Genomic DNA, 13,178 nt, shown 5'->3' on the forward strand with positions numbered 1-13,178 from the left:
CCCTTACCTGGTCTGTAATACTAACTTGTTTCAAGCAGACTACCATAGTCCCCGTGCCCAAGGACGCCAAGGTAACCTGCCTAAATGAATATCGCCACGTAGCACTCACTTCTATAGCCATGAAATGCTTTGAAAGGATGGTCATGGCTTGCATCAACACCATCATCCTAGACATACTGGATCCACTCCAATTTGCATACCGCCCCAACAGATCCACAGATGACATGATCTCTATTGCATTCCACGGTGCCCTCACACACATGGACAAAAGGAATACCTATGTGATAATGCTGTTCATTGACCACAGCTCAGCACTCAACACCATGGTCCCCTCCAAGCTCATCACCAAGCTCAGGACCCTGAGACTCACTTTGCAACTGGATGACTTCCTGACGGGTCACCCCCAGGCGGTGATGGTAGAGAACAACAAATCCGCCATGCTGACCATCAACACGGGGGCCCCTCAGGGGTGTGTGCTTAGTCCACTTAGACAGACATCTAAAACCATCATTAAGTTTGCTGATGACAAGACGGTGGTAAGACTAATCACCAACGACGATGAAGCAGTCTATAGGAAGGATGTCAGAGACCTGTCAGTGTGGTGCCAGGACAACAACCTCTCCCTCAACATCAGCAAGAGAAAGGAGCTGGTCGTGGACTTCAGGAAACGGAGGGGGGAGCACGCCCCATTCCACATCGACGGGGCTGAAGTGGAGTGGGTCGAGAGCTTCAAGTTCCTCCCCCTCAGGAGGCTGAAAAGATTTGGCATGGGGCCTCAGTTCTACAGCTGCACCATTGAGAGCATCTTAACTGGCTGCATCATTGCTTGGTACGGCAACTGCAAGGCACCCAACTGCAAGGCGCTACAGAGGGTGGTGAGCAGAGTTGGGACCAAGTCATTGTTTTACAAGTCACAAGTACGTCTCAAGTCAAAACCGTCAATTATCAAATCAAGTCTCAAGTCTTTAACTTTGAGTTTCGAGTCCTAAACAAGTCATAATGTGCTCTTCCCCAAATGTAATACAATTTCATATTTTTAACAAGAGTAATAGTTATTAGTATATTACATTTATGCAAATCATGAATGCTTTTAAAAATATCTATATATTTATTACTTTCCAAATAAACGTTATATTTCGACTATCGAGGATCGCTATGTGGCGCAGACGGGTGATGTAGGCTTGTACACAATCGCCCAACCACAATCGCCCAACCTTGTTTTAGGAACTTCAGGCAGGATTTAGGCTACCAACTGCCTAGCCAGTTGTAGCTCAATCTTGGGTGCAATGATCACGTTCCCGCACTGACTGTCTGTGTGGAGGCTCATTGATTTACCGTTACGTTAGCCTACATGCTACACTAGTAAAGTAATAAAATATATAGCTGTCGGCTATATTAGCCACAACTTACCGTTCTTTGTGCAGCTTCAAATGTCGAACAAAGTTTGAAATTGTTGCGCCTCCATCTGTAATTTTCTTCCTGCATGTTTTGCAAGTTGCAATCCGGTTTTTGTTGATACAGCGTCGTCTTTATATCCGAAAATAATAATTTGGGGTATCATCTTTCCAAGGGCTCCATCTGAATTCATCCACCGATGTCCCTCTGCACTGCCACGCACAACTTTTTCTCAGCTGGCACAATTTGATTGGCTGCTGTCCGATTCAAACTGTAATCCGTTAAATGAAGAGTTGATGCACTGCACACTTTTTTAAATAGCATTGTTTTTTATATTTGGGCTTGGGGAGGGTATCAAGTCAGGTCGAGTCAAAAGGCTCAAGTCCAAGTCAAGTCACGAGTCATTGGGGTTAAAGTCAAAGTCGAGTTGCAAGTCATCATATTTGTGACTCGAGTCTGACTCGAGTCCAAGTCATGTGACTTGAGACCACACCTCTGGTGGTGATTACGACCCAGTACATTACTGGGGCCAAACTCCCTGCTATCCAGGACCTATACCAGGTGGTGTCAGAGGAAGGTCCAAAACATTGATAAAGACTCCAGCCACCCATGCCATAAACTGTTTTCTCTGCTATCGCACAGCAAGCAGTCCCAGTGTAACAAGTCTTGAACCAACAGGACCTTGAACAGCTTCTACCCCCAAACCACAAGACTGCTAAACAAGACTGCTAAATAGCTAATCAAATGGCTACCCAGATTACCTGCATTTACCTTTTTTTGCACAAACTCTTGTGCATTGATTCTATGCTAACACTGGACTCTACCCACAAAAATGTAACTCTTTGGCCTGAACGCAAAGCGCTATGTCTGGAGGAAACCAGGCACAGCCCATCACCCATTTAACACCATCCCTACCGTGAAGCATGGTAGTGGCAGCATCATGCTATGGGGATGCTTTTCAGCGGCAGGAACTGGGAGACTGGTAAGGATTGAAGGAACAATGGAGCCAAATACAGGCATCCTTGATGAGAACTTGTTTCAGAGTGCAAATGACCTTAGACTGGGGTGAAGATTTAAGTTCCAACGGGACAATGACCCCAAGCATACTGCCAAAGCAACGCTGGAATGGCTTCAAAACAAGAATGTGAAAGTCTTTGAGCGGCCCAGCCAAAGCCCAGACTTTAATCCCATTGAAAATCTGTGGAAAAATGTAAAGATTGCTGTTCACCGCCGCTGCAATCTGCAAGGAAGAATGGGAGAAAATCCACAAATCCAGATGTGCAAAGCTGATACAGACATACCCAAGATGATTTAAAGCCGTAATCGCAGCCAAAGTATTGACTCAGGTGGTAAACATAAAGGTCCAGTCCATTAAAAAAAGTGGTGGCCCGTAACACCTCACTGTCGTGATGCCAAAATTCTAGCAAAATGCATTGCGCATAGAATTAAAAAGGCATTGTCGATTATTATTCTTCCTAATCAGACAGGTTTTTTACATGGACGATACATTGGAGATAATATAAGACAAGTACTGGAAACAATAGAACACTATGAAATATCTGGTAAACCAGGCCTGGTATTCATAGCTGACTTTGAAAAGGCCTTTGATAAAATACGACTGGAATTTATATATAAATGCCTGGAATATTTCAATTTTGGAGAATCCCTTATACAATAGGTTAAAGTTATGTAAAATAGTAAATAATGGTTACTTCTCAGAAAGTTTTAAACTGTCAAGAGGAGTAAAACAAGGTTGTCCACTATCGGCATATCTATTTATTTTGGCCATCGAAATGTTAGCTATTATTAGCTAAATGTTAGCTAAATCAGATCCAACAATAATGTCAAGGGGGTAGATATCCAGGGCTTAAAAACAAAGGTGTCATTGTACACTGATGAGTCATGTTTTCTTTTAAATCCACAATTTCAATCCCTCAACAGCCTCATAGAGGATCTAGATCATTTTTCTAACCTCTCTGGATTACAACCAAATTATGATCAGTGTACTAAATTATGTATTGCATTACTAAAAAATTAAAATGTTACATGACTGTATATTTTTCCATATAAAAGGGTCTGATGTGGATATACTTGACATTCATATCTCGAAATAAATAAATTATTCCACTTCAATACATTGTAATAGAAATTTAGCAAAAATAGATAAGATCTTGCTTCCATGGAAATTTGTGGGAAAAAATCCCCCTGATTTTGTCAAATCCCACGTTACCTATTTACTTACGGCCTTGTCTACACCTAGTGACGTGTTATTTTAATTATATGAGCAAAACAAATCTATTTTGTTTGGAAAGGTAGGCCAGATAAAATTAAACAGGCCTATTTATATAATGAATATGAATTCGGAGGGCAGAAATGATTAAATATTAAAGCATTAGACCTCTCACTAAAGGCTTCAGTCATACAAAAGTTATGCTTAAATCCAAACTGGTTCTCGAACAGATTAGTAAGAATGTCTCACCCCATGTTCAAGAATGGCTTTTTTCCATTTATTCAGATTATAACCTCTCACTTTCGGTTATTTGAAAATCAAATAATCTCCAAAATATCACCATTTTTAAAACAAGCCATAGAAAGATGGTTGCAATTTCAGTTTAATCCATCAGAAAAGACAGAAGAAATATTACAACAAATATTATGGTTAAACTCAAATATACTAATTGACAATAAAAAAAACCATTATTTTTGGAGGGGGGGAAATTCAGCAGGTATAATCATTGTAAATTATATCATAAATAGGACTGGTGGAGTTATGCCACACATGCAGCTAACAAAAATATATGGAAATGTCTGCTCTACCCAAAATTACAACCAACCAAAACGGAAGAGGCAAGTGGAATGGGGAGAAAGTAAGGAACTTCTCTGTCGGCCCAATATTAAAGACCAGAATTGGTTAAAGAAAATTGTGATAAATAAAAAAGTATACCATTTTCATTTAAGGACCGAAAAAGTCACAGCTATGCTATATAGATTGCAAAATAGTTCGGAAGAGATTTTCAATGAACCAATTCCATGGCTCGTGATTTATGAACTGATAGACAAAATGATGCCAGAGTCAATGTTAATTTTTTAATTTAAATTATTATACAAAGTTGTTGCAACCAATAAAATATAATGTATAAAGTGCATTCTGAATGTATTCAGATCCCTTCTCTTTTCCACATTTTCTTACAGACTTACACTAAAATTGATAAAACAAAGAAATGTCGTCATCAATCTACACACAATGCCCCATAATGCCAAAGAGAAATCTGTTGTTTTTTTCATTGCAAATGTATTCAAAATAATAACAGAAATACCTTATTTATATAAGTATTCAACACTTTTGCTATGAGACTCAAAATTGAGCTCAGGTGCATCCATTGCATTGATAATTTTGAGATGTTTCTACAACTTGATTGGAGTGCACTTGTGGTAAATTCAATTGATTAGACATGATTTGGAAAGGCACACACCTGTCTATGTGACGAACGTCAAAAGGAGCAGACCAAGGTGCAGTGTGGAAAGTGCTCATATTTATATTTACTGTAACTCAGAACACTCAAACAAAATAACAAACCAAGGAAAAACGAACGTCACGTTCTGCAGTCTTACTGAGCTGACAAAAACAAGATCCCACACAGAAGGAGGGGAAAAAAGGCTGCCTAAGTATGATTCCTAATCAGAGACAATGATTGGCAGCTGCCTCTGACTAGGAACCATACTCTGCTCAACACAAAGAAATAGAAAACATAGAATACCCACCCCACATCACACCCTGACCTAACCCAAAAAAGAGAAAATATACGGCAATCTAAGGTCAGGGTGTGACAGTCTATATAAGGTCCTACAGTTTACAATACATGTCAGAGCAAAAACCAAGCCATGAGGTTGAAGGAATTGTCCGTAGAGCTTCGAGACAGGATTATGTACCAAAAAATGTCTTCAGTGTTGAAGGTCCCCAAGAACACAGTGGCCTCCATCATTCTTAAATGGAAGAAGTTTTGAACCACCAAGACTCTTCTTAGAGCTGGCCGCCCAGCCAAACTGAGCAATCGGGGAGAAAGGCCTTGGTCAGGGAGGTGACCAAGAACCCGATGGTCACTCTGATAGAGCTCCAGAGTTTTTCTGTGGAGATGGGAGAACTTTCCAGAAGGACAACCATCTCTACAGCACTCCACCAATCAGGCCTTTATGGTAGAGTGGCCAGAAGGAAGCCACTCCTCAGTAATTAGCACATGACAGCCTACTTGTAGTTTGTCAAAAAGCACCTAAAGGACTCTCAGAACATGAGAAACAAGATTATCTGGTCTGATGAAACCAAGATTGAACTCTTTGGCCTGAATGTCAAGCTTCACGTCTGGAGGAAACCTGGCACCATCCCTACGGTGAAGCATGGTGGTGGCAGCATCATGCTGTGGGGATATTTTCACCGGCAGGGAGTGGGAGACTAGTCAGGAGCAAAGTAAAAAGAGATCATTGATGAAAACCTGCTTGAGAGCGCTCAGGACCTCAGACTGAGTTGAAAGTTCAACTTCCAACAGGACAACGACTCTAAGCACACAGCCAAGTCAATGCAGGAGTAGCTTCAGGACAAGTCTCTGAATGTCCTTGAGTGGCCCAGCCAGAGCCCGGACTTGAACCCGATCGAACATCTCTGGAGAGACCTGAAAATAGCTGTGCAGCGACGCTCCCTATCCAACCTGACAGAGCTTGAGAGCATCTGCAGGGAAGAATGGGAGAAACTCCCCAAATACAGGTGTGCCAAGCTTGTAGCGTCATACCCAAGAAGACTCGAGGCTGTAATCGCTGCCAAAGGTGCTTCAACAAAGTACTGAGTAAAGGGTCTGAATACTTATGTAAATGTCATATTTAAGTTTTTGCTTTATCATTATGGGGTATTGTGATGTCATTATGGGGTATTGTGTGTAGATTGATGAGGGGGGAAAAACAATTTAATACATTTTAGAATAAGGCTGTAATGTAACAAAATGTGGAAAAAGTCAAGGGGTCTGAATACTTTCCATCCCAGCTCTGCAGATTTTGCTGCGAACAGACAGAGTCCGTTAGATCACTTGTCTTGGTACTGCCCATATGTAGCTTGTTTTTGGACGCGGGTTCAGGAATGGCTGAAGAATATAAACATTGACCTTGAGCTAACTCTGCAGATAGCACTGCTGGGTGATCTGAAAAGTCAATTGATCAATAATATAATGATACTCTTAGCAAAAAAATGTAGATCTTGAATTAACAATCTGTAAAAACTATGAGAACTTTTGTGAATCATCACAGCACATTTGAAAAATATATGGCAAATAGAACTGGATGGTGTTCAGAGATAGATGGGAGGGGTTGAGTGGAGCTGAAGGATGGGACTGGATGGTGTTCAGAGATAGATGGGAGGAGTTGAGGGGAGCTGAAGGATGGGACTGGATGGTGTTCAGAGATAGATGGGAGGGGTTGAGGGGAGCTGAAGGATGGGACTGGATGGTGTTCAGAGATAGATGGGAGGGGTTGAGGGGAGCTGAAGGATGGGACTGGATGGTGTTCAGAGATAGATGGGAGGGGTTGAGGGGAGCTGAAGGTTTGGGCTAATAACAACAAGATAACTATTGTAAAATATACTGTGTCTGTAAAATGTATATAGTATGTATAAACTGGAAGTAGAAGCCTAAGTGTTATCAATTAGTTTACTCCAATTAGGTGAGGGGTGGTAGGGTTTGGGGAAAATAATGAAGGGAAATATATAACAAATATACAGTGGCAAGAAAAAATATGTGAACCCTTTGGAAATACCTGGATTTCAGCATAAATTTGTCCTGATCTTCATCTAGGTCACAACAATAGACAAACACAGTCTGCTTAAACTAATAACACACAAACAATTATACGTCTTCATGTCTTTATTGAACACACCGTGTAAACATTCACAGTGCAGGGTGGGAAAAGTATGTGAACCCTTGGATTTAATAACTGGTTGATCCTCCTTTGGCAGCAATAACCTCAACCAAACATTTTCTGTAGTTGCGGATCAGACCTGCACAACGGTCAGGAGGAATTTTGGACCATTACTCTTTACAAAACTGTTTCAGTTCAGCAATATTCTTGGGATGTCTGGTGTGAACCGCTCTCTTGAAGTCATGCCACTGCATCTCAATCGGGTTGAGGTCAGGACTCTGACTGGACCACTCCAGAAGGCGTATTTTCTTCTGTTGAAGCCATTATTTTCTTGATTTACTTCTGTGTTTTGGGTCCCTGTCCTGTTTGCATCACCCAACTTCTGTTGAGCTTCAATACTTTACAGTTGGGATGAGGTTTTGTTGTTGGTGTGCTGTGCCTTTTTTCTCCACACATAGTGTTGTATGTTCCTTCCAAACAACTCAACTGTAGTTTCATCTGTCCACAGAATATTTTGCCAGTAGCTCTGTGGAACATCCAGGTGCTCTTTTGCAAACTACAGACGTGCAGCAATGTTTTTTTTGGACAGCGGTGGCTTCTTCCGTGGTGTCCTCCAATTAACACCATTCTTGTTTCGTGTTTCACGTATCGTAGACTCGTCAACAGAGATGTTAGCATATTCCAGTGATTTCTGTAAATCTTTAGCTGACACTCTATTGTATTCAATGTAGACAAGAAAAATACAATACTTTGTGTGTTATTAGTTTAAGCAGACTGTGTTTGTCTATTGTTGTGACTTAGATGAAGATCAGATCAAATTTGATGACAAATTTATGCAGAAATCCAGGTAATTCCAAAGAGTTCACATACATTTTATTGCCACTGTATATATATATATATATATATATATATATATATTTATTTCATATATGGGGGATTGGAAATGACGCAGATAATTACATTGATAGAAGCCATAATTTACCTGCAATATTAAAGCTGATCCACCCCCTAAAATAATACTAATAACAATCTATTGACTCAGGGGTGTTAATACTTATGAAAATTCTATATTTCTGTATTCCATTTTCAAGAAATGTGGAAAAATGTCTAAAAACATGTTTTCACTTTGTCATTATGGTGTATTGTGATGTCATTATGGGTATTGTGATGTCATTATGGGGTATTGTGATGTCATTATGGGGTATTGTGATGTCATTATGGGATATTGTGATGTCACTATGGGGTATTGTGTGTAGATGGTTGAGAAAAAAAATGTATTTAAACCATTTAATCCAACAAAACGTGGAATAAGTCAAGGTGTATGAATAATTTCTGATGGCACCGTAGCTATCTAAATTACCTTGTACCCCTGCACATTGACTCGGTACTGGTACACCATGTGTTTATAGCCATGTTATTACCTGGTACTCCCTGTATATAGCCATGTTATTACCTGGTACTCCCTGTAAATAGCCATGTTATTACCTGGTACTCCCTGTATATAGCCATGTTATTACCTGGTACTCCCTGTATATAGCCATGTTATTACCTGGTACTCCCTGTATATAACCATGTTATTACCTGGTACTCCCTGTATATAACCATGTTATTACCTGGTACTCCCTGTATATTGCCATGTTATTACCTGGTACTCCCTGTATATAGCCATGTTATTACCTGGTACTCCCTGTATATAGCCATGTTATTACCTGGTACTCCCTGTATATAACCATGTTATTACCTGGTACTCCCTGTATATAGCCATGTTATTACCTGGTACTCCCTGTATATAGCCATGTTATTGTTATTCGTTATTCCATAGGGCTCTGGTCTATAGTGCACTATATATAGGGAATAGGGTTCCATAGGGCTCTGGTCTAAAGTAGTGCACTATATAGGGAATAGGGTTCCATAGGGCTCTGGTCTAAAGTAGTGCACTATATAGGGAATAGGGTTCCATAGGGCTCTGGTCTAAAGTAGTGCACTATATAGGGAATAGGGTTCTATAGGGCCCTGGTCTAAAGTAGTGCACTATATAGGGAATAGGGTTCTATAGGGCTCTGGTCTAAAGTAGTGCCCTATATAGGGAATAGGGTTCCATAGGGCTCTGGTCTAAAGTAGTGCACTATATAGGGAATAGGGTTCCATAGGGCTCGGGTCTAAAGTAAAGCACTATATAGGGAATATGGTTCCATAGGGCTCTGGTCTAAAGTAGTGCACTATATAGGGAATAGGGTTCCATAGGGCTCTGGTCTAAAGTAGTGCACTATATAGGGAATAGGGTTCTATAGGGCTCTGGTCTAAAGTAGTGCACTATATAGGGGATAGGGTTCCATAGGGCTCTGGTCTAAAGTAGTGCACTATATAGGGAATAGGGTTCCATAGGGCTCTGGTCTAAAGTAGTGCACTATATAGGGAATAGGGTTCCATAGGGGCTCTGGTCTAAAGTAGTGCACTACGTAGGGAATAGGGTTCCATAGGGCTCTGGTCTAAAGTAGTGCACTACGTAGGGAATAGGGTGCGACGGACTCACCTGAGAGAAGTTCAGTCCATTGAGCGGGTGACACTGCTCCTCCACCTTCTCCACGGCTCCTGTCCTCTTCCTCATCCTCTCTGCCTCCTGAGCCAGGTACAGATCCAACACCGGTACACCCCTCGTCTTAATGTCCGCCTCCGTCAACGAGTTCACCATCAACATCACCCAAACAGGCCTCTTCCTCTCCCAGTTCCCAGCTATTGCATTAAACAGGTAGTCAGCGTAGAGGCCTTTACCCCTCTGGTCAGGAGTCATCCAGAACGGCATCATGAGCTTGACGTACTCCAAGTGCCTCTTGAGGCGTCCGTAGATGTCCCTGGGTAGAACATCCTGTAGGGTTCCCCCCTGGGGGAGGAGCTGGCAGCTGGTCAGGGCTGAGATGGTGTAGGGATCGGTCAAGTCCAGCTCCAAGTAAACCATGTTGCTCTCCTGGAAAGCCTTCTTGGAGTTCTCTGGGATAAAGTCCCAGACGCGCGTGTAAGGGACGTGGATCGTGCCGTAGAAGTAGGACGGAGGGTTACGTTTGATGGTCCACAGGAAAGAGTTCAGATCACTTTGCTACCGATGCGGAAAAGAGGAAAGAAGACATGAGTGAATCAGTAGTATTATTACCAGGCTATTAAAACCAAATTCATGTTTATTGGTTCAACCCAAAACCTTATGTCCTTAATGAACATATACAGTCTGTCTGTCTGTCTGTCTGTCTGTCTGTCTGTCTGTCTGTCTGTCTGTCTGTCTGTCTGTCTGTCTGTCTGTCTGTCTGTCTGTCTGTCTGTCTGTCTGTCTGTCTGCGTATCTGTCTGTCTGTCTGTTGTCTGTCTGTCTGCCTGCCTGTCTGCCTGCCTGTCTGTCTGTCTGTCTGTCTGTCTGTCTGTCTGCGTGTGTGTGATGTCATTCACAAAATATGTCACTAAAGTTAAACAAAGACATGGACAAACAAACCATTTAATAGCTGGCTGGTCTAAAAACAGACTTGCAATAAACAACAATACCTACTAGTTATCATCCATTGCAAATAGACAGCGTGAACACGTAGCTATTTAAATTGACCCGAGTCTGTTGATTCTACGTGCGATAGGCTATTTGATGCTCGGTAATGGACTGATAATGTCTTATCAGCAGAACACTTCACAGCGCACTAGACTCACACAATAGACATCCGAAATGATCTGCGCTCTTAAGAGGACGTCGAAACTTTACAGGAAAACACTTAGACCTACTTTTTTTTTTAGGTTCACACCTATTTGTGGATTAGGCTACACTCGCGGATGAATGAACTAGCCTAGAAACAACACATTTTATAAATGAAAAGTGAATGGAAGGTAATAATCATTTAGACTAACATATTTTATAGGCTAAAACTGGACCGTGGACATTCAGACATTCAAATACCAGTTCCATTGGAAATTTAAAAAAAAAAAATGATGAAAAAAAGCATCATTTACTAAGATGTTGGCTAAGACATTAATTCTATTCAATTGGACGTGATATTAGGGGACTTACTTTCCTTTTGAGCTCGCAGTTAGAGGTCTCCCGGAGGCTCCATTGGTCGGTTCCTTTCACCAGCAGTATTAGGAACGCTTGAATAAATGTGACCCAGGAGACCAGCATCGTAACTCCCAACGTGCACGCTATTTTCACACCGTGCCGCAAGATGAAGCCACCCAAAAACTATTCTTTCCGGGGAAATTGCTTAAATTATTTCCCGATTTTCAGTTCCATGGAAATATTAAGTCAAACACGCCGACATATAGCCTATCTATCTTTCTGCCGCCGGAAGAACTCATGTTTGAGTGAAATTGCATTCAATACTTTTGAGTGATGTTTTTTTTCTCCCCCCACTTGTGTGAAATCATTGACGTTATTTTGTGTCTATGTCTTCATGCTGTTTGTCTTGAATCTGACACTTTCCCTCTCCCTCATATTTGATAAGAAGGTGCCATGCATGCCACTTGATAGAAGCCTACAACTTGCTCCTCGATAGCAGGCTCGGCTACAATCCTCAATGAGATAAAAAAAATATCAAATCTAACTTTCCAGTGTTTAATAGGCCACACTTAGAAGCGAACAGAATGTTCACAGTGAGTAAATTAGAAGCGAACAGAATGTTCACAGTGAGTAAATTAGTATCCAAAGTGCACGCAAGGCAACAGGTTCTAAACGAAACTCCGTGCGTCTTCAGGTTCCCCGGGAATGAGCGGTGGAAATTCCTCGCCTCAATGTTGAGACTGCTCTCCGCTGTTATCTGCTTCCAAACACAACAGGCACGCAGAAATAAATGATTTCACCGGTGCTGTACGGAATGCGAACGTAGCAACACTTTCTCCTGATTTGGTTGTCCAATAACAAGCGCCATCAATCGTTCCCCAAATCCTCGGAAGAAATCTTTCTCTATCGTGTCCTCCTTGTTTCCATAACTCCAGACTCCCCTCATTTCTCTCACAGTGTTGCTGGAGTGTGTAAGCATCTCTATGTTAGGCTCATGCATGGGGCACTACCTACCCCCCCCCCCCCTGCCCCCACCCTCTCTCTCTCTCTCTCTCTCTCTCCACTCCTCCACCCCACTGTGCAATAATCTGATTTCACCCCCCCTCCGCGAGAGGAGTACACTCATTCACTTCAAAAGTAGAATCCGACTATGGTCTGATCTGGTCCTGGGGACTTTATCAGGATTCGACAAGTTTCGGCTTTTCCAGAGCCCTAACAGTGGTAGAGCCCTCACAGCGGTAGGAGTGAGAGTGGTAGAGCCCTCACAGCGGTAGGAGTGAGAGCGGTAGAGCCCTCACATCGGTAGGAGTGAGAGCGGTAGAGCCCTCACAGCAGTAGGAGTGAGAGAGGTAGAGCCCTCACAGCGGTAGGAGTGAGAGTGGTTGAGCCCTCACAGCGGTAGGAGTGAGAGTGGTAGAGCCCTCACAGCGGTAGGAGTGAGAGAGGTAGAGCCCTCACAGCGGTAGGAGTGAGAGTGGTTGAGCCCTCACAGCGGTAGGAGTGAGAGTGGTAGAGCCCTCACAGCGGTAGGAGTGAGAGTGGTAGAGCCCTCACAGCGGTAGGAGTGAGAGTGGTAGAGCCCTCACAGCGGTAGGAGTGAGAGTGGTAGAGCCCTCACAGCGGTAGGAGTGAGAGAGGTAGAGCCCTCACAGCGGTAGGAGTGAGAGTGGTAGAGCCCTCACAGCGGCAGGAGTGAGAGCGGTAAGAGCTCTCACAGCGGCAGGAGTGAGAGCGGTAAGAGCCCTCACAGCGGCAGGAGTGAGAGCGGTAGACTACCAATTAATTAACACTAAGAATAGGGAAAGCAATCAAAGCAAACTTTATTAAGTCACAATGTTTAAATACTAATCGATAAGAAAAATGC

General features: G+C 42.4%; 1 protein-coding gene across 1 annotated transcript in view; it reads right to left on the reverse strand.

Moving 5' to 3' along the window:
* The window catches only part of LOC115149544 (metalloprotease TIKI1-like), a 137,995-nt gene extending 125,747 nt beyond the window's left edge, over positions 1-12,248 (reverse strand). The window contains exons 1-2 of the mRNA XM_029692496.1: positions 11,330-12,248; positions 9,824-10,384 (exon numbers count right to left, since the gene is read on the reverse strand). Coding sequence (XP_029548356.1) covers positions 9,824-10,384; positions 11,330-11,437 — 669 coding nt within the window. The 5' untranslated portion in view covers positions 11,438-12,248. The remainder of the gene's footprint in view (positions 1-9,823; positions 10,385-11,329) is intronic.
* Positions 12,249-13,178: the final 930 nt, after the last annotated feature.

The sequence above is a fragment of the Salmo trutta genome, chromosome 15 (genome assembly GCF_901001165.1).
Source record: "Salmo trutta chromosome 15, fSalTru1.1, whole genome shotgun sequence".
In the NCBI taxonomy this organism is placed as follows: domain Eukaryota; kingdom Metazoa; phylum Chordata; class Actinopteri; order Salmoniformes; family Salmonidae; genus Salmo; species Salmo trutta.